General features: G+C 42.4%; 1 protein-coding gene across 1 annotated transcript in view; it reads left to right on the top strand.

The window, feature by feature from the left end:
* LOC121848047 (WD repeat-containing protein 7-like) overlaps positions 1 to 21,762 on the top strand; it is a 244,397-nt gene that overhangs the window by 36,469 nt on the left and 186,166 nt on the right. Inside the window, exon 4 of the mRNA XM_042331965.1 lies at positions 17,853 to 17,966. Within this exon, the coding sequence (XP_042187899.1) occupies positions 17,853 to 17,966 (114 nt within the window). The remainder of the gene's footprint in view (positions 1 to 17,852; positions 17,967 to 21,762) is intronic.

Raw genomic sequence — 21,762 nt, 5'->3', positions numbered from 1 at the left:
GCCGTCCTGCTTTCACTGAAAAACTAAAATCAACCATATCAAAGATAGCAAGTATGCCTTTGTTAATTTTGGAAGCTCCCCTTTTTATTTTTGGTCGCTGATTCTCTAGTTTGTTTACCTATGTGTTTAAACATAAACATTTGCGCAGTAATTACAGCTTACTGTAAGGGATAATTTATCAGCCACTTGTCCCTAAAGACCCTGCTGATAGTACAACAAGAGCCAGGTCCTTCTCATTCCTGTCCATTTTTCAGCTGGATGTGAATGTCCGTGCGAAATGCCACTCGGTGCATTATTCAGTGTTCCATGATTAGTCTCTGTCAAGTGATGATTTAGTGAAGCACATAGCTGTGTAATGCAGGAAGCATCACAAAGCACTAGTAACAGATGCTAAACCTTGCTTCAAGTAATCGGCCCTCGTAAAGGCGTCTGAGCGCGAACCGTTTAACCCTTTCAACTCCAACCCGGTCTTGGCTCTGGCTGGATCAAGACCCAGAAGAAAAAGAGATTTTCAGGATATGGTCTTTCAAAGAGGCCGATTTTTGAAACGTACACTTTTGCAAAAAATGCATCAGCATTATTGTGAAGTCCTCACTATTGGAGCTTCAAGAAAAAAATTGTAGCACAGATCCTGAAGAGTTGTGTGTGTTCCTTGTGTTCAGGAGGACATGTCAAAGTGCTTCACAGGATATTCTTTAAACCGTAGTGACCGTGAACTACCTAGGTAAACATTGCAGCCGATTTGTGCACAACAACGTCCCACATTTCATGGCTTCTCGTATACTTGCAGCATAGTTCAATCGATTGGAGAGCTAAATCAAAGCCAGGATGGCCTGTACATTTGGAGTAATCATAACGTGTATTATTGCGCTGCCACCGACATAAGGACATGAATTTTTTTTTCTTGAAGTTGTATTATTTGATGTAGGCAGTTAGCTGTTTCATTTTATTTTATTTGTAGTCTAAGCTAAAGAACACTTCTATTCCTCTCCAGCCCCCCCCCCCACCAACCACAACTTAAAAATGTCACCTTTAGCAAACCCACTCATTCTCCCTCCTGTCCTCTCTGCTCAGTGATCCTCACCGTAGTGAAGCACTGGTACCATGTGTGTCTTATCATTATATTAATGCAAGTCCTCTGGTTGTTTTGTTGGAATCAATCACATTCACCCAAAGAAGCAGGTGTTTGAAGCTCTTTGGTACTGGTCAGGGATCACTTGGACCCACATACTCTTCACCTGTCAACATGTGAATATGTAGCTCTCCATTCATCTCCTCCGGCTCTGTTATATATTGCTGAAGCTGTTGCTCGAGTGGTGGTGAGCCTTGCAATGTGATGTGGGCCTTAATGCTCAACTTTCTACAGAGTGCTCTGCAGTCTCAAGACTTTCCTCTTTGATCACCCTCCTTCCCCACCCCACACACACTCACATCAAACCACCTCACAATATATTCTGTGAAACACTTTGAGACGTCTCAACGACGCGATAAGGCGCCACGTCAAATGCAAAGATTATTATTTTAAATCAAGTAAATTGAAACCGAAACCTTTTACAGATTATACATTGGAATATCGACATTTTCAGCATAGAAGGACTATGTCCGTTTTGACCCCACCCACCAGAGCCTTTGCTGCTGTGACCTGTATTGTCACGCACTATTGTTAAGCCATTTGCAAACTCTTTACTCGCATCGCTCAGTATTTCTACTGCTCGGGTTCTTAACCGATTCATGCTCCTATTCAAGGGGAGCTGGATAAGTATTTACCATTATGCTCCTTCTCGTGCAAGTCTTGCACATTGAGCCATGTGAATAGATACTTGCCAATCCCCGAGTACAGTGGTGAGCAAGCTAATCTCTGGGGTTATTTGTGAGTGTTTGACACAAAGCATGAAGTATTCTTGTTAATATTAATTGATGTCAGAACCTGTTGAAAAATTGATGAACGCGATGCCCTTTGCTTTAATTCTCATGACCTCTGCTACCCCTTTAACTCTATAGTGCCCAGGCTCCGACCTTTGATGACTGCCCCAGGGTTTTGTTAGCTGTGGCCCTGCAGTACCTTTGTCATGTATAATTAAAACATCCTGAATTCAATTCCTGACCCCCTAATTATTTTTAATCCTTTCACACCACGTGTGTGTGTTGTGTGGTGTTGTGTGTTCTGTGTGTGTGCATGTGTGTGTTTGTGTGTGTGAGTCGACGCTTGGGACATCCGGACATCCTCCTGGCGTAATTTGTTGTTGCTGCTCTTGTGTGCCCAATTGTGTGTGTGTGTATGCCTTTACCTGTATTCTTAAGCGCTCTGAGACGCCATCCGGCATGAATGGCACTATATAAATGCAAGTAGTTGTTGTTATACTTTTTATAATAATAATAATGCTTGCATTTGATATAGCGCTTTTCACGTTTTCTAGATGTCTCAAAGCTCTTCATAGAAAAGTGAATTGACTGTATATTTGTGGGTAAAACACGGCAGCCAATTGCGCACAGCAGTGTCCCACAAACAGTCATGGATTGAGTGACCAAATTATTATTGTTTTTTATAAGGGTATTATCCCCGGAAAAGTGATCCGCCAATCGACTAGCAACCGGGTTCCTACTTACTGCTAGGTAAACAGAGGCGTGTGGAATAAGGAAACTTACCTAACATTTCGCTCTGCCTGGGAATCGAACCTAGGTCTCTCGCCTGCGAGGCAATGTTCTAACCACTGAGCTACAGGACTCCTATAACTGTCTTCACAAAACCTCATTTTATGAGCACCCTGTTGATTGGATAAATATGAGAGTATGTGTACTATATATATAATATATATTATATATTTAGCCATTTAAGGGCTCCAAGATGCTACCCCACGTGAAGGGCTCTATATAAATACAAGTTGTTGTTATTTTAAAATCTTTTATAGTTTATTAAACCTAGAACAGAATACATTACTGGCAAATCTCTACAACAGTAACAACAAAATTACATCTGTGAAGTGCCTTGCATGTCGGGAGGACTTCCCAAGGCGCTGGACAGTCAGGGATCAGGTCCCGAGCCTGGAGGAGGGGGTGCCGGGTTGGAATGAGGGAGGGCAGAGGGGGTAGGAGGGCGGCTGAAGGCACGGTCGAAAAGGAGGGTCTTGAGTCTTGCATTGAAGGAGGCAAGAGAGGGAGCAAGGAGAAGGGATTGTGGGATGGAGTTCCAGAGAGTGGGGGCAGAGAGACTGAAATCTTCACCAGGGAGATCTGGAGTAGGCCAGAGCGGAGGGGGTCAGCAGGTCAGAGATGTTCAGAGCTGAAGGCTTGTGATGTTTTGAGATATGAGACAGTACAGGCCGACGTGAAAGGCGCTCTACAAATGTAATTTTGTGTTGTATTTGTATTGTAAGGATTATTGTTATAGCTGTTGGCCTTTCATTAATGCAAGAAGCCAGCTTGTCAGTGCCGGAATCCAGGTGTAATGTGCGTCTGGTTGGAAGTCGGTGTACTCTGCCCGCAAGGCAATGCTCAACTGAAAATGTTGTTTTAAAATAGAAAATATATTTTAGTAGCGCAGTAATACTTCACCAGGTACAGTGAAACTCTTCCTATAGTTTAATATGGGAATTTTTAGCAACAATTAAATTGTTGTTCACTTCTAATAAGACCAAGGTATTAGTTTTTAGAATTGACACATGAAAATGTATGTTGACTCTCGTATCTCATTTTTTAGCCAAATTGGTGGGGGAAGGGGAATAAAAATTTATCGAGGGAATAATTTCTACAGCTGCAGCCAAATCTTCTTGATGCCCGAATGCTAACCCGAGCTATCAATCATCGGCCGAACCTACTCTTGGTGAGGTTCACAGTGTGTTCTGCCAATATTGGCTAAAGGGAATGAATATCAGTTCAGAAGCAAATGGGGTGCTTCTCTCTTGATCAATGCTGGCCTTGTTAAGTAACACGGGATCTTTAATGGAACATCACATTTTTACACCCATTGTTCTTTGTTATTACTCCTTTCCGGAGGGGAGTGGTAATCCAGCAGTCATGCGCTTCAAGAACATAAGAATTTGCTAGACGAAAGAAGACGAAGGTCCATCCAGTTCTCCTTTCATCATCCTGGCAGTCGCAGGCACATGTTATGTCCCAAACTATATACTGTATCCCAAGATATCACTTCCTAAAATAAATCTGCCTAATTTGCTTTTGAAAGAATCAACACTTTCTGCTTCCACCATCTCCCGAGGGAGCCTGTTCCATATATTTATTACTGGCTCACTAAAATAGTGTATCCGCAGATTTGGTTTGAATTTACCCCCTTCAATTGCAGGCCATGCATTTTTATCTTGCACAATGTCTTTAGGCCTAGTTTGTGCAAAAGATGTAATTGCAGGCTGAAGATACATGCCAAAACATGGCATTAGTTGAAAGGAGAAGGGAGTTTCTCCTGGTGTCCTGGCCAGCAAACCCCCAGATTAAATTAGCCGTTCACTTTGTGGCCGTGGAAAGATTAGCTACCATGATTTACATACAAAATGTTCAGTAAAATACAAATTACACATGTAAGAAATTACATTAAATCCTGTGAAGTACTTAGAGATGTCTACTGATGTGAAAAGCGCTTGATCAAATGAAAGGTTTGTTAATATGCTGATCATTATTAATAATAGTTTTGAACCTGTAACCTTTGCAATCATTTACCTAAGTAAATATGTATGCATCCAGAGTAATATACATGCAGGTATTCTCCTGATTAACATGGTTACCACTATGAATGACTTGAAGCATCAGTAATATGGGGTGAGCTTTGATCGATTCTCTGGAACTCTCCCTCTCTAAATCCCTCTGCGTGGATCTCTACCTTTCTGCTTTCAAAATGTCTCTTCCACTCTGCTTGGGCTCCCAGTCTGTCTCAGTAGAACAATTTGATGGATTTTTCTGTGTGAAAGGTGCTGTATAGTTGTAAGACATTGTTGCCTTCCAATCACTAACTGTTGAGTTGGTTGAAGGATAGAGTCCTTGCATTAAGTCGCTTTCAATACAGAACCTTTTCCATTCATTTCAATCAGTGTCAGCCTTATCATTTTTGGATCGGAGGATTGCAGGTTCCAGCGCACTTAATCTAAATGGATTTGAGCTCATAATCTAGGCTGATGCTCCTGAGCAGTGTGGGATACTGGGAAATCCACTGACGTTATTCCCTAACAATGATTGTCAGAGTTGTAGCTAAGTGGACTAGACTTCAGATTATCTCTCTCAAGTTATCTCTCCCTCCTTGCTGGACTAGTTGGCACAAAGAGTGGAAAATACTCTGTGTCCTGGCCTTAGTGTTGGCTACCAATTATTCTGCTTCCCCTCCCCCGCACACACTCCCTCCATCCCTAATCTTCTCTGGTGCAAAGAAAATGTAAAATGTTTTTCTAAACGTACAGATTTACTGTGCCCATAGTGTGGTGATATGTTTCACGTTCCACTGAGGGAGAGTGCAGCCTTATTGATGTTGATGTACTGAACAAGACTTGCAGGACAAACTTGTTGTTCAGAGATAGCTAACTTAAAACAGTTTTTAAACTAGAAACATAACAGTTGAGGGTCTATAAGTGGAGTACTGTAGCTCAGTGGTTAGAGCGCTCGCCTTGCAAGCGAGACACCTGGGTTCAATTCCAGGCAGGGCGAAACCTTCCTTACTCCACACGCCTAATAATAATCCCTCCAAAAAACAAAACAATAAAACAAACAAAAAATTGGTCATTTTCAATCCACGACTGTCTGTGGGACGCTGCTGTGCGCAATTGGCTGTCGCGTTTCGCCCACAAATATACAGTCAATTCACTTTACAGTATATTCTGTGCTTTGAGACGTCTAGAAGACGTGAAAAGCGCTACATCAAATGCAAGGATTATTATTATTGATATTCATCCCTTATCGAGATCACTGAGTAAAAAAATTGGGCATTTATCTTATCTTTAAGCGCTCCAAGACGCTACCCCTTGTGACAAGCAAGTTGTTGTTGCTAAACAAATGGAATTTTGTTGTTGTTGTCACTAGTTGTGGGGTTTTGCTGGGACTGATTTGTTGCTATGATTGTGTGCATAAGTCCCCGCACATCAAAGAAGGATAAGTAATTCAATGTGTAGGAAAAAAATGAAAGATTCAAGCACATACAGCAAAGACTACGAGCTGTAGAGTAACCTTTTCACAGTGCAGATGCTATTTGAATATTATGTAAAATTAAAATTTCTTTAGCCACTTAACTCGAATGTCCCAGCAGGGTCAGTGACTTACTCTCTGTGAGCAAGTTCATCTCATGGTTGTTAACATATTGTAAAGTCGAGTGTATTTGTCGGGAAATTAATTTGCGCTCAGCAATGTCCCTCAAACAGCCATGACATAAATGAGCAATTTATCAAGGGCGTTGTTGATCAGTATATCGGGAGAAACCCAGTTCCCTTTTCAATCAGTACCATAGGTTCTTTAATATCCACTTGAACAGGTAGACTGGGCTTCTGTTTAACATCTCATCTGAAGAATGCCATCTCTGACAATGCAGTACACAACAACAACAGCAACAACGACAAGGTTTCATTTATAGAGCGCCTTTCACGTCGGGAGGACGTTCCAAGGCGCTGGACAGTTGGATCGGGACCCGAGCAGCTTAGCTTAGACTGTGAGCTCAAAATCCTGACGTATGGGGGTTGAACCCACGGCCTGACTCAGAGGCGAGTGCTTCTGACTGATCCAGACTAATTCTTAGGACAAAGCACCACAAATTTAATGTTAGCCAATCTCTACAATACAATTTACAGTATAGTTTACATCTATTTGATGCTTTTCACATCAGGAGAATGTCTCGAAGCGCTTTAGCTACAGGAAGTGCATTGCCAGCTTTCACTGCTATTGTGCAAGTGCTCTTATTCAGTCAGTCGATGGGTTTTAGCAAGTGGACTCCGTTAATATTGCTGTTGTATCAGGTTTGTGTCCTGGCAATTTACTCAGCAGGCTGCTATTGACAAGAGATCCACCCAGGGAATAATGGCTGTGGGTTCTCCATTCTTTCTTGCCTGACCTACACTTGTTTCGGGTGTCCCTACTGAAGAAAGACCATCTTCCCTCCCATTCTCCTTTTCAATTTCCTCAGTTTCTGTCGCACCGACTATATGGTAGTAACAATCAGCCCTGCTCTATTTGCATCCAAGAATGACACATACAGAAAGGAAGGTCATCAAACAGGAGATTTATTTTCAAGGAACAGAGGAGTGGGAAGCAGTTTTGTCCTCTACGCAGTATAATAAAAATTTTTGATAACAGTGTAAAGAAAAACCGTATTTCTGAATGCTTTGTGCCATTGGTTCAAGGAATCCTATTCATAATGAAATTGAAAAGTATCATGTAGTATTAGTTCTGTGTGTGCTTCCTTGTGTCTTTGTCTGTGTTTGTGTGTCTTTGCACTGGTGTGTCTTCTTTCTATGTGTGTAAGTATTATGTGTGCTTCTTTCTGTGTGCGTAGGCGAGAGAGAGACATTTATGCTCGATTTTTTGCAACACGCCCGAGGTTTCCATAGAAAACCACGGGCGGGTACAGCAGTGTCGTGGAGCGCCGAATGATCAATACAAAGTCAGTTGCTGTGTTTTTCCTTGGGAATCGGTTTCTTTGGAGCTGCTGAAATTTTTTAAATCAATATTGATTGAAGAGAATTGGTGTTTGAGAGAACACTAGAATCCACTGAAAATGCCAGCCCCCTTCGTGATATTTACAGAGAAGAGAGCCGCTCCAAAAGGCTTTGGAGATTTAAAAGGGCTATAAGATGTATTTGGAAACATCCTTAATGTAGGAAATACAATAATAAAGGCTTTTTATTGGTTTTCAGTTTCTCAGGCTACAGGTTAATTTCATTTTACAACCGTCTTTTGAACCCAACTCCCACTCTCCGGCGAAAGCTCAAGAAATGTTCTAAGCTTTGGAAAGTCTTCAATAAAAAAAATCTTGATTAGAGGTTATGTAATTTTACTTGTTAAAATTGCCACACAATGGAAACGACAGACATTTAAGTTGGGTTTTAAAACCAAGTTAATATATTGCTGGAATTCGACCTGGAATTGCACAGCGGGTCAATCGGCATTCGTAGGAAAAAGATAGTCCAGCATTTTAAGGTGTGACCCTAAATCACAACATAGTTTGGAGAAGTGATTTACTTATCCACACTTGACGTAAAATTGATCTCCAGGCTTACAAGGATTTTTTTTTTTGGAAAGTGGAGAGGTGGAGAGCAAAGAAATCCATTTTGGCTGCAGGAGTTATTTGTATGATGAGTCCTGGCAGTTCTGGTGAAATAAAGAAAAATCAGCTGAAACAAAATGCTGCATTTCAGGAATACATTTGTGGAGGAAGTAAGTCAGACTCCAGCAGTTACCCCAAAGCACACTCTGGGGGCCTCAAGCCTTTGCTCTTGCCAACCTGTGCCTAATACTTTCCAGAATTATTCAGCAGGATGCGTCTCTCCAGGGAGAGAATGCGCATCCATTCCAGCATTGCTCAAAATTCTCAGTTGGGTTTGGAGACTCTCAAGCTTGGTGATGGGTTTCCGCGTGTGATAGATACCCAGCTGACCGAAAAGAACAGTCCGGCAGAATAAAGTATTCTATACACAGGTGGGATCAGTTTTAGCTTGGAAGCTCATTTTCAGTAGTTTCTTCCAAAAGAAACACTTACAAAAAAAGGCTCCAAAATTCAAGACTGCATTTAAGGGTTTGACAAGTTTTGAACATTCGTAAAATTTTACATTAATACGGTAAATCTAAGGCCTGGGAGGAATTCCTAGAGAAACATTTCACGAGCAACTTGTTACGATCTGGAACACGCTGCCTGAAAGGGTGGTGGAAGCAGATTCAATAATAAGTTTCAAAAGGGAATTGGATGTTTACTTGAAAAGAAAATATTTGTAAGACAAGTTACATTTGTATAGCGTCTTCACGTCGGGAGGACATCTAAGGCGCTGGGCAGTCAAGGATTTGGACAGTGGGGTAGGAGAGGGGCAAGGGATAGCTCTTCTAAATTAGATAGCTCTTCTAAACAGCCGACACAGGTATGATGGGCTGAATGGCCTCCTTCTGTACTGTAGGATTCTATGAAACTGCTCGATTTTTCTGGTGGTCTTATAAGAAGTATTTGAAAACATCCTTTGCCTCAAAATTCAAAAATTGAGTAGAGTTTTCTCATTCAGTCTTAATTTGGAGGCTGCTTTCCAATTTAAGGCTGAATTTTCCAGAATTCTGCACAATCTTTTAACATTTTAAGTTTGTTTATTTGGTTCGATTTATGAGTGTAGCCGAGAGCAGTTGTAACTGTGACAGGTATGTCACGAATCTGGCCCTGGTGATACAAAATTGATCTCCAGGCTTACGAGGGTTACAAAGATCATGGAAACCCGCAGCAATTGAGGCCTCTTACTGTGGCTCCAGTGAGTGAGAGCAAAGATTTTCAATAATACAACAATAATAATTTAAGTTTTACATAAAAGAAATGTCTCGAAGCATTTTACTTGCTGAACAAGACTAAGTGGAAATAAAAAGAATATTGTTATGGAGTCCAAATTGATAACTAATAATAAGTTGTTACGAGTCATCCTCCCAACTTGAAAGCTGCTATGTGTAGGTAAGGTGCGTGGAATTCTCAGTTTAGTTTGGTCTTAAGCATGTTGATGGGTTTCCGAATGTGTCAGACACCCACCGGCTGATCTAAAAAAAAGGCGCTCTATAACTGTAAATTGGTCTTGTTGAGAAGCTGCATCATTTTTCAGAGAAAATTCTTTCCAACAAATTGATCGATTGTACTGACAGTGAACAGGGTTGAACAGTACACGTAAGGCAGAAATCTTGTTTTGGTGGGGCATTTGTTCATGTATTACTAATGTGCTATTAGATGTAAGACGATAGAGTAGTGTATTCAAATTACATTGAGGCCGGGCATGACATTTGGCAACATCAAACACACGCATGGATTTGTTGGCTATCCCGAGGGGAAGCTTGAGTCAAAGGTCAGTCAAAACCGATGCTCGAGTTCTGGCTTTCTCTCTGCAGATCCCATTGCTCTTCTGTATCTAGCAGATCCTGTAGCATGAAGTCTTGTAGCGTAGTGGTTAGCGTGCTTGTCTCGCAAGCAAGAGGACCCAGGTTCGAATCCCAGGCGATGAAACATTAGGCAAGTTTCCTTACTCCACATGTCTCTGTTTCCTTAAGCAGTAACTAGGAACCCGGTTGATAGATAATTTGTGGGTCGGTTTCCAGTAGTAATAATCCCTTCCTCCCTCCCAAAAAATGTGGTTATTCAATCCACGACTGTTTGGGGGACACTGCTCTGCACAATTGGCTTCCATGTTTCGCAGACAAATACACAGTATAATATAATATTTTCTGCGAAGCGCTTTTAGACGTCTTAACGATATCCATATAAGGCACTGTATCAAATGCAAGGATTATTATTACAGCCTATGAGCAGCCAAGAGATTTGATCTTAAATGGGGTTAAGAGCATGGTGTCCTCAACAGGGTTTCCAAAGGATCCCTCTATACTGAAGTTGGTAAGCAGGTTGCAGGAACCCTGCTCTGATAATAATAATGCTTACATTTGGTATCATGTCTTTCACATCAGTAGACTGTCTGTAAAGTGTAGTAACTGTATTTGTAAGTGAAAGTCTACAAGTGATCTACATTTAGGCAGGTTGGGGTGATGCACACCTGATTATTGTCAGGATTTAATATGTGAGAATACTATATTTCAGATTCTCCCCCTCTATAACTATTAATAATGAAAGCTGAATTTCTGTCGCGAGCAAACCATTTTCCAAGATATTAAAGCACTGCTTCTAACCACATGGTGAAGGTGTGCAAGAGCCACTAACTTTGATCGTGCTTGGTGCTTTGTGATTAATTCATTGATCGGACCGGTTAGCTCCAGGTGCGATTGAAAAGCGTTTAAGGAGCCAACTTTCGGAGGGTTAAAAAAACTCGAGTTTGCCATGCGTTGAAGGTTCTGCGTTTGTTATCCCTGAAACGTGTGGCGCGTAATCGCCTGCTGTAGTCTCTTAACGATGAGAAAAAAGGGCTGTTTCACGTGAAGTGCACAGTTGACCAATCTGAATGGCCTAGACATGCATTCCCATCAGGCTCCACCTCCAAGGCCTTGACTACTGTGAACTCTCAATCTGTGCACGCTCCCCAACACTGATTTGTCTGGGTTAGTGAGCTCCTGTGCATGCACGCAGGCAGCCAGACAGGCACTGTCGAAAGTGGCTGGGGAGCCTGCCACTGATCGATTGAAATGGTGTGAAGTGAATTAATGTGAGGCAGGCAGTCTGTCTATCAGCACACTCGGAATTTAGGGCAGAACTGATCTACGTTCGTGGGCTCAACTTACTTAACAATTGAACCACACATTCTGTGGGAGAGGGGAACAAAATCTCACTGCACTGTTTAAAATTATTATTATTAAATCTGTAATAATAATAATAAAATAATCCTTTCATTTGATATAGTGCTTTATCGCTTCTTCGTGACATCTCAAAGCGTTTCACAGAATATACTGTAAAGTGAATTGGCTATATTTTGTGGGCGATTCTCACAGGAGTCGAAAGAGCCTTAAAATCATATTTATTTGAAGGACTTCAATTCCGAAGTCATCTACTATCTACTCTTAATGCAACTTCAGCAATGAGTAGATGTTAATGTGCTCTCTGTAAGTAACCTGTGCGGATGCTCAATGGATAGCACCTGTGTGTTTTTAAATCGAGGCAGAAATTGCTGGGAATGCACAGTAGGCCATTCAGCATCTGCAGGAAGACAATAGATTGACGTTTTGAGCATGACCCCTCAGTAATTTCTACTTTCAGTTTGGCTTTCCAGGGTTTCCTGCTCTCTCTCCTCCCCTCCCTTGTGATGGAGCTATTCTTGAACTCACTTGAGCTTAAAACTGAGGCAGTTCTGCTCCACTCCCAACACAGTTTTCTCACCTCTGGTGCTAACAAAATTGACCTCTCCGCTCACTCATTCACTCGTACACACAGTGGCTCCTTTTCTTTCACCCAGGCACTGACCAAGATTCCTTATCACCATCTCCACACCACCACCTGCCTTTGTCAATGCCAATGCTTCACCCCACCCCACGCAGGTCGAACCTTCATCTAAGCCTTTGTCATCTCTGGACATCAGTTCTTCAACGCTCTACTTGGCATTGCCTCAGCCCCACAATTCCACACCTGACCAGAACTCCACAACCCACATACTCTCCCACACCAGGCTCCAAGCCCTTGACCCCCAGCCTTGCTTGGCTCCATTGGCTCCCTATCCCACAACAGATCAACTTTAGATCCTCATCCTCACCTTTAAATACTTCCATGGCTTTGCCCCTCCAACCTCAGTGATCTCCTTTCGATCCTCCAACTGCGGCCTGCTTCATTTACCCCACCAGCTCCGCCACACCATCAGTGGGTGAGCAATTAGCCACTCTGCCCCTTCCCTCTCCCTATGTGAAAGGTGATTTATAATAAGTGCAAATTGTTAATGAAACCCATCGAGAAACACAAGCACAGTCCTGTAAGCTCAGTCTTTAGAGCGCTTGCCTCGCAAGCGAGAGACCTAGGTTCAATTCCCGGCAGGGCGAAACCTAGGGCAAGTTTCCTCCTTACTACACACGCCTGACAATAATCCCTCAAGAAAAAAAACAATAATAAATTGGTCACTTCAATCCACGGCTGTTTGTGACTGCTGCAATTCGCCCACAAATATATAGTCAATTCACTTTACAGTATATTCTGTGAAGCGCTTTGAGACATCTCAAAGGCGTGAAAAGCGCTACATCAAATGCAAGGATTATTATTATTACCATTATAGTAAGGGCATCTTAATATTCAAAATGCAATTCAAGAATTCAGTTAGGGCTCTGAGATATGAGGGGCAAAACAAGTTTTCTTACTCCACATGCCTCTGTTTATCTAGCAGTAATTAGGAACCTGGTTCTTAATTGATTTGTGGATCATTTTCCAAGGGTAATAATCCCTCAAAAAAAATTGGTCATGCAATCCATGACTGTTTGTGGGACACTGTTGTGCATCATTTCCTGCTGCATTTTGCCCACAAAATATACAGTCAATTTACTTCACAATATATTTTATGAAGGGCTTTGAGACATCTAACAGTGTGCTAAGGCGCTGCGTCAAATGCAAGGATTAGTATTATTATCATAATGAGTTGTGTAAGTTTTTTAATACTTCTTTTTAATTCTTCGATAAAATAGATCACAGTGTTTTTATCTGGTTCAGCACATTCTTGTGTTACTCTGCAGTGAAGCACTGCGATGTCAGCTCTGATTCACATTCTTCCAAGGTAAGAACATGGTATGTGAGAGGACTAGATGCACAATCAATGAACGCACATTTTAGGTTAATGGTGGTTAGGTATTGCATTAGACAGGGAGACTCTTCTGCTACTATGTTCAGATGTGGCTTCCCTTTCCAATCTATAGCCTTTTAGACCAATATCCCAAAACCAAGATCGCAAGACTGGTTGGATGATGATTGCCCTTTGGCCCATTCAATCGCATCCTTCCAGAATACCAACCAATACAGCATGAAGCTATTTTTAAACAAGTCAAAGGGCTCACAGAATATACTGTAAATTATATTGACTGTATTTTGTGGGCGAAACGTGGCAGCAAGTTGTGCACAGCAATGTGCCACAAACAACAACAACAACAAGATTCCATTTATAAAGCGCCTTTCACGTCAGGAGGACGTCCCAAGGCGCTGCACAGTTGGGTCATGACCCGAGCAGGGGGGAAATGGTCAGGGTGAGGGGAGGGGAGCGAGGAGGGGGGAAATGGTCAGGGTGAGGGGAGGGATGGGAGGGAGCGAGAAGGGGGAAGAGAGTCGAGAGGGGAGCTGAAGGCTCGGTCAGAGAGAAAGGTTTTGAGACCGGCCTTGAAGGAGGAGAGGGAGGAAGCAAGGCGAAGGCACTGGGGGATAGAGTTCCGGAGCCTGGGGCTGAGAGGCTGAAGGCCTGACCACCAATGGTAGGGCGATTGGGGCGGGGGACGTGGAGCAGACCGGAGCCGGAGGAACGGAGGGTACGGGCAGGTAGGTAGGGGGATAGTAGGTTGGAGAGGGAGGAGGGAGCAAGGCCGTGAATGGCCTTGTAGGTGAGGATGAGGATCTTGAAATCAATCCTCTGGGGATGGGGAGCCAGTGGAGGTGAGCGAGGGTGGGAGTGATGTGGTCCCGAAGCCTGGTGCGGGACAGTACACGAGCTGCAGAGTTCTGAATGACCTGCAGCTTGTGGAGGGAGGTGGCGGGAAGGCCGGCGAGGAGAGAGTTCCCATAGTCCAGCCTTGAGGTGACAAAGGCGTGGACCAGAGTTTCAGCAGCGTGAGGGGTGAGGTAATGGGGTAGTCTGGCGATGTTCCGGAGGTGATGGAAGGTGGTGCCAGTTGTGGTGCGGATGTGAGGGAGAAAGGACAGCTCAGGGTCGAACAGAACCCCGAGGTTCCTGACTGGCTTTGAGAGGTGGAGAGTGCAGCCTTGGATGCTGATGGTGTCGGCGCCTGAGGTGCGGAGGCGCTGACGCGAACCAATCAGGAGGGCCTCGGTTTTTCGCACGTTGAGCTGAAGAAAGTCGTGGATTGAGTGACCAAATTATTTATTTATTTTGAAGGGATTACTACACCCAGAAAGCAATCTGCCAATCAACTTACCACAGTTTCCTATTTACTAGAGGCTTGTGGAGTAACACAATTTGCCCAAGGTTTCACTGCCTAGGAATTGAATCCGGGTCCTTTTGCTTGAGTGCTCTAACCAATACGCTACAGGTCTCCACACTGCCCATGCAGCCTATTGGAGTATCAGCCTAGACTGTGAATTCCAAGTCCCAAAGTGGGGCTTGAATCGGCAACCTTCTGACTCAGATGAGAGACTGCTCCTCACTGAGCCAGGCTGACATTTAAACTTAAGACCAGGGTGAAACATTCCAAACAGATTCCTGTTGATTTGGGTGAAGAGTAGTATTACTGGGAAAGCACTGAGGCAGAAGAGAGATAAAAATGATCTAGTAGGGTCTTGCATGAAAACCAAACCAGAAGGAGATAGATGGGCAACATGTCATTTTTGTCCTTTGTAAAATGCACCAATAAATTCCAAAATTCAGGAATTTATTGATCGGCTACGAAGAGATTTGAGCGGATTGACCTCCCTATAAGGCGAGATTCTACATCCTACGTATTGGCACTCAATATAATTCCGAGAATTTATTACATGCTTGAGTCGTGAGATAATGGAGAGAATTCAGATAAGATGCATTTATCTGATTATCAGTTCGTTTTAGCATCATGGCCACAAACATTCCTGGTGGCCAGTGGGGTGGGGGAGGGGAGTGTAACAACTAATATTCTGAATTAGAGTACAAGTACTTGGAGTGCTTAGAATTGGCGTACAATAAAATTTGAATTTTGTGCAAAGTTGTGCAAATTACAGAGACATGTAGTGGCGTGATTAGAGCACTTGCCTTGCAACGAGAGGGGCTGAGTTGAATTCGCGGGCAGAGCGAAACCTTAGGCAAGTTTCCTCAAACATGCCTCTGTTTACATAGCAATAAGGAGGAACTCGGTTGTTAGTTGATTAGCGGATTGCTTCCAAGGGTAATAATCCCTTAAAAAAATGTTTGTAGGACACTGCTGTGTGCAATTGGCTGCTGCGTTTCCCCACAATATATACAGTCAATTGACTTTACAGTATATTCTGTGAAGCGCTTTGATAAGTCTCAATGATATGATAAGGCGCTATATCAAATGCAAATATTATTAGTGGTAGTAGTAGTATTGTATGAGTTGGTTTGAATAAGAGCAGCTTCTTTCTGGCGTTAGCCACACTGACACCCAGCTATTTACTCGAAAAACAGTTCAGTATGTTTGGTCACATTGATTACAGTCGTGCTCTTAATTGGGAGGCATTTTTCCAAAGCGGGAGCTTTCGATGACTGTTCTCTCCCATTCTTCATGAACTACCTCCAGTCGTTCTCTTGTGATTGCAAAATCACTTGAAATGGCAGATTGTGATAAAATTGACAGATCAATAGAAAGAACCCCAACTGGGGCAGGTGTCCTTTTTCAGACCTTTTTCCCCCTCAAATCGTTGACTGCTGATACTTTTTTAGCAAAGTATGTTTTGTAATCTTGATGCTGATTTAAAAACAAAATCCCAAGTCCTCCACAGTGTTTTTAAAATCTTTGTTAAAAGAGGAAGAAATTAAATAATGTCCTACGTAGTAGTCTGTCTGGTGTGTTCTTCATCTCACCCAATTCCTCATACCCAATGTTCCACCATCAGCGGGCCTGCCTTCAGCCACTATAATAATCCTTACATTTGATGTAGTGCTTTTCACGTCGGGAGGACGTCCCAAAGCGCTATGCCCCTGTTTTATGACATTCTCTCCTCAAATCACCATCCCTTTCGCCTTTGTACCCCTGCATTCAAAACCCTCCTGAAAATGTAATACTAATCATCCTTGCATTTGACATAGCGCCCTATCACGCCGTCAAGACGTCTCAAAGTGCTTCCCAGAATATACTGCAAAGTGTAGTGACTGTGTTTTGTGGGCAAAACGCGGCAGTTAATTGCGCACAGCAGTGTCCCACAAATAATCGTGGTTGGGTGACTAAGTTATTATTATTTTATTTAAAAAAATATTTTTGAAGGGTTTATTGCCCCGAGAAATCTGTTAAACCGTGCCTTTAGTCAATAATAATAACCCTTGCATTTGATATTGCACCTTATCACGTTGTTGAGACTCTCAAACTCCTCCCATCCTTTTCTCCCCACTCTGTGATGCCCACTGTCCCTGTGAAGTGCTTTGACATGGTCATTCCATATTCAGAATGTTTATTATTATTGCATTTGATAGAGATCCTTATCATTTTGTCGAGACATCTCAAAGCGCTTTGTGAGCTATACTGGAAAGTGGTGTGACTGTGTATTTTATGGGCAAAAGTTATGAGTGTAAGTTGTTGTACATTATTAAACCGAAATTATTACAGGGATCTAAAGTACAGGATTCTGAAAGGATTCCTTCACAAAACAGTCCTGTTAGAAATCCTGTGGGAATGCCTCCTTTGGGAGTAGATAATAACAATAATAATAATAATAATCCTTGCATTTGATATATGCAAAAGGTAGTGTAAATTTGAAACTCTCTCCCCCAAAAGGCTGGAGATGCTGAGATCCATTCAATTTTCATGACTGACGTGGATAGATTTTTGTCAGATAAGGGTATCAAGGGATATGGGGCAAAGGCGGGTAATTGGAGTTGAGGTAGAGATCAGCCATGATCAGATAGAATGGCAGAACAGGCTCACAGAGCTGAATGACCTATTCCTGTTCCCATGTTTCTATGTAATAATAATAATCCTTGCATTTGATATAGTGCCTTTTCACGTCTTCGTGACGTCTCAAAGTACTTCACAGAATATACTATAAAGTGAATTGACTGCGTATTTTGTGTGCGATATTATGTATTGCTATATTGGTCTAAAAGGCTATAGATTGGAAAGCGAGGCCACATCTGAACATAGTACCGAGAAGAGTCTCTCTGTCTAATGCAATACTTAACCACCATTATTCTAAAATGTGCATTCATTAATCATGCATCTAGCCCTCTCACATACCACGTTCTTACCTTGGGAGATCGTGAATCAAACTTCCTCACTGTAGAGGAACATGGGAATCTGAAGAACCAGAATAAAAAATATTGTGGTCCATTTGCCAGAAAAGTTCAGTGTATTAGTGCTTAGTGAAGGTCAAATTGATGTAAAGTTTGCCATTCTAACCTGTCTGATGGGTTGCTTTTCAGCCGGAGTGACGACCGAATCCATTCAAGCTGGTAGTGCAAGTCCTGATTTACAAGGGGCAGATGCCAAAGTCCAGGAGGAAGAGGCAGACCTCACGGATGATGACATTACTGCAGGTAAGAAAAAGGTCCTGCTTCTATACCTGTGACTCTTCTGTGCATTTCTATCAAGAGATCATCAGCATTCTCAAGTTACATTGCCAGATTATACCTGTAAATGTAGTACCAACCTGCAAGGCATTGGTAAACTTTGTACATTTCTAAATGTACTGTAAATCCAATGGATTGTCTTACTACCTAGGGTTAGGTTATAATGGGGTTTATTGTTTTATAGGGTTGGGATCGGGGATTAATGCACGTTAATGATTTTCTATTGTGGACAGCGATTGTGGTCAAAATGAACTCATGATTTCTGCCAATGGACAATCGATCAGACTTTATAACTCTCCCTACCTCTGTGACCTGCTAACTCCATACCGACCTGTCTGCTCCCTCCGCTCAGCGGGTTCAGCCCTGCTCCATGTCCCACCACTCTGTCTGCCCCACCATCGGCGGTTGGATCTTCAGTCTCTCTGCCCCCACTGTTTGGAACTCCATCCCACAGTCCCTTTGCCTCGCCCCTTCCCTTGCCTCCTTCAAGGCCCTTCTCAAGACCTACCTCTTCGACCGCGTCTTCGGTCACCCTCCCACGCCTACCCTCCCTGCCCTCCACCCCTCCTGATCCTAACCTCCAGCTCTGGTCCAAAACCTTGATGGTTCAGCGCCTTGGGACGTCCTCTTGATGTGAAAGGTGCTAAATAGATGCAATATGTTGCTTGTCCTCACTGGCAAATAACTCACTCGAGCCAGAAAAGCATCTTGACTTATTGGCCATTCAATAAGAAGATGAGTCGTCTATGGGCTTGTACTCTTGACAGATATGAGCAGCGTCTGCAATAACTGTAATTGGGTGAAAGTTGCTTTGTGTAATGATGATGTAGACCTTGGCAAACAAGGTGAGAATTGTTTTGTGTCCTGATGACATTTTATCGTGTGGTTCATGTGCAGGAAAGATTTGTCTGTTAACCTGCTGATGGGCTTGGGGATGGGTGGTTAGGGATTGTAGTTAATTGAGAATGGCAACAGTGCCACCATGGAAACCAAGAATGCTAATAATAATAATAATCCTCGCATTTGATATAACACCATAACACATTATTGAGATGTCTCAAAGCACTTCACAGAATATATTGTAAAGTGGATTGACTGTATTTTGTGGGCGAAATACAGCAGTCAATTGCACACAGCAGTATTCCACAAATAATCGTTTATTTTTTGGGGAGGGATTATTACTCCTGGAAAGCCATCTACCAATTGACTGACAACCAGTTCCCTACTTACTGCTAGGCAAACCGAGGAATTGGATTGAGGAAACTTGACTAAAGTTTTGCCCTGGTCAGGAATCGAACCCAGGTCGTCTCGCTCACGAGTCGATCATGCTAATCACTGTGCTACGGATCACATGGGCTCAAATTTCATTCCTATTAAAATGTTTCTCCCGTCAACGCCCAAGCTGAGAGAAGAACAATGTCAGATAAAATGTACGTACCTGTAGAAATTTCCCTGCGACTGGAATGGAATCCTGGCATTGGCCTGATCATACCAGGAACTGAATGGGAGGAATCCATGCCCCAGTGACCGGTGTGCCTACTGCTGAGCCAAGCTGGCTGGTGTGTGAGCAGTAGTGCCCTGGAGAACTGTGGTCCCACCTGGCTCAGGAAACAGACAAGAGACCGCCACAGAGGATTGACATGGCTCTGACATTTCATTGCCAAACATTCCTTGAAGCCAGCTCAGTGCAAAGAAGACCCACCCTGCTTACATTTCTTCTTACCCCTCCAAGCACAACAATAACTTGCACTTATGTAACGCCCTCCAGGCAGGGTAGCGTCTCAGCGCTTTACAGTGCCGGAGCCTGACTCTGTGCCGAGAGGGGGAGGTGACTGTAAGCATGGTCAAAAAGGAAGGACAGTCACTAATTGGTCATTTAGCATCCAACAAGCGCAAGTTTGAATCCTCAATACATGGAAGCAGGTAACAGGAACTCCTTGCCATCCAGTTCTGATCCTGTGCTGGCACAGCATCCAGTAATTTCCAGTAGAGGGATGAAGGATAGTGATCAGGTCTTAGAACCCTGGCGTTGGCCCACAAAACAGACACTCCATTTTATAGTATTAAGGATCAAGTGCTTTGAGACATCCTGATGTGAAAGGCGCTGTACTAGATGTAAGGATTATTATTATTTCCCCCCGTAGATGTGAACTATTGATGCCAAATATCAATTTATTTGTAGAATTCGCTTTTCCCCAAACTAGCAAATTAACCAGCGAATCTATGACCTGTGGAGAAACAAAATGAAACAGTATTAGCATTCAGACTTCTGTTCAAAACTTGCATGAAACTTTTATCCATATCTTACAAATTGTCTCTTGTTTAACTGGCTGAAGGTCATTTAAGGCTTTTAAGGACCATAGTAATCTTGTATGATCGTATGAAAAGTAATCAATTAAATATTAATGGACCATATTAAACATTCACTACAGACCTTGTTGTCCTACAGGAACAAGAAAAATGTAAAGAGGTTTTTGTTTGCTCTGTTCAATTGCTTAGTTTACCGGAGTACAAATTAAAAGTAATTCTATTATTTTTATTTCTAAATTTCCGAGGAGCAATTGTGCAAAAGCCGTAAGGGATTTTGCATTGGAAATGAATTGGATTTATTGTATTGATATAATGACTGCGCAGATTTTTTTGAGGATCAATTATTGTTTGTGTTTTCAAACATGACAAATCACAATCTCAGGAGAATATTAAAGGACTGAAAAGTATGTATGTGGTTTTTGGTGTTTAGATGTGTTACTGTGGAAGATGGCATCTTTTCTGTCATAATGAATGGAAAGGTTAAGATATGTTTGCTCTTTGATAGCTGAGCATTTGGCTCTGCTATTGACTGGAAAACCCTGATCCTGATGACCTTGGGTTTTTTCAGTGTTTGCAGATCCTTTTGCTCTGTAGGATGGTGATAGCTCTTTCTGCTGTGCTTGCAATGGATAATGTACATAGCTTTATATTTGACCACAGCTGCTTACTCACAGTCGTTTTTTTAAGTACAATTCTCATTTTTTTCTTAAAATAAATCATTTTCTGATTTTTCTGTTTGCTGAAGAAATCCAATATGGATATGGAGAGAAAAGGCGAGGAAGTGGGATTAGGGGAAGCAGTGGTGGAATGTTCCCTGGGTACTACTCAACTCCAATTTTATCTGTGTTTGCCCTATATTCCTTGATCCCCTTACCTAATAAAAATCTGCTCACCTCAGTCTTGAACATTTGAATGGATCCAGGATCCACAGCCTTTTTGGGGAGAGAGTTCCAGATTTCCACTACTCTTTGGGTGAAATGCTTCCTGATTGCACTGTCAGACTGTGAGTTCAGATCCTGACGTAGGATTTGATCCTACAATCTTCTGACTCAGAGGCGAGAGTGAGCCAGCCGGACACGTGAATGTACAGCATCAAAGTACAAAATTTCACCCACAAAATATACAGTCACTTCACTTTAGAGTATATTCTGTGAAGCGCTTTGAGACATCACAAAGATAAGACACTATATCAAATGCAAGGATTATTATTATCATTGTAAACTGGCCACTCGGCCTAACCAGTCTGAACTAGCGTTTATACTCCACATAAGTCTCTACCCATTCCTTTACTCCCTCCCATAAGCTTCATGGTATTCCTGCTTCAAGTTTGCATCATAGTAATGACAAGTGGATCTGATGAAGCAATCCAAAGTTTATTTAAAGGGTACTGTGTTAAACTTTCTAAACTTTCTAAACGAAAACATTGTGTAAGTACTCTGTAAATCAAAGCTTT

Source organism: Callorhinchus milii, unplaced genomic scaffold, assembly GCF_018977255.1.
Source record: "Callorhinchus milii isolate IMCB2004 unplaced genomic scaffold, IMCB_Cmil_1.0 Scaffold1, whole genome shotgun sequence".
NCBI classification, from domain to species: domain Eukaryota; kingdom Metazoa; phylum Chordata; class Chondrichthyes; order Chimaeriformes; family Callorhinchidae; genus Callorhinchus; species Callorhinchus milii.
Note: the sequence above shows the minus strand (reverse complement) of the source record. Positions and strands in the feature narration are given on the sequence as shown.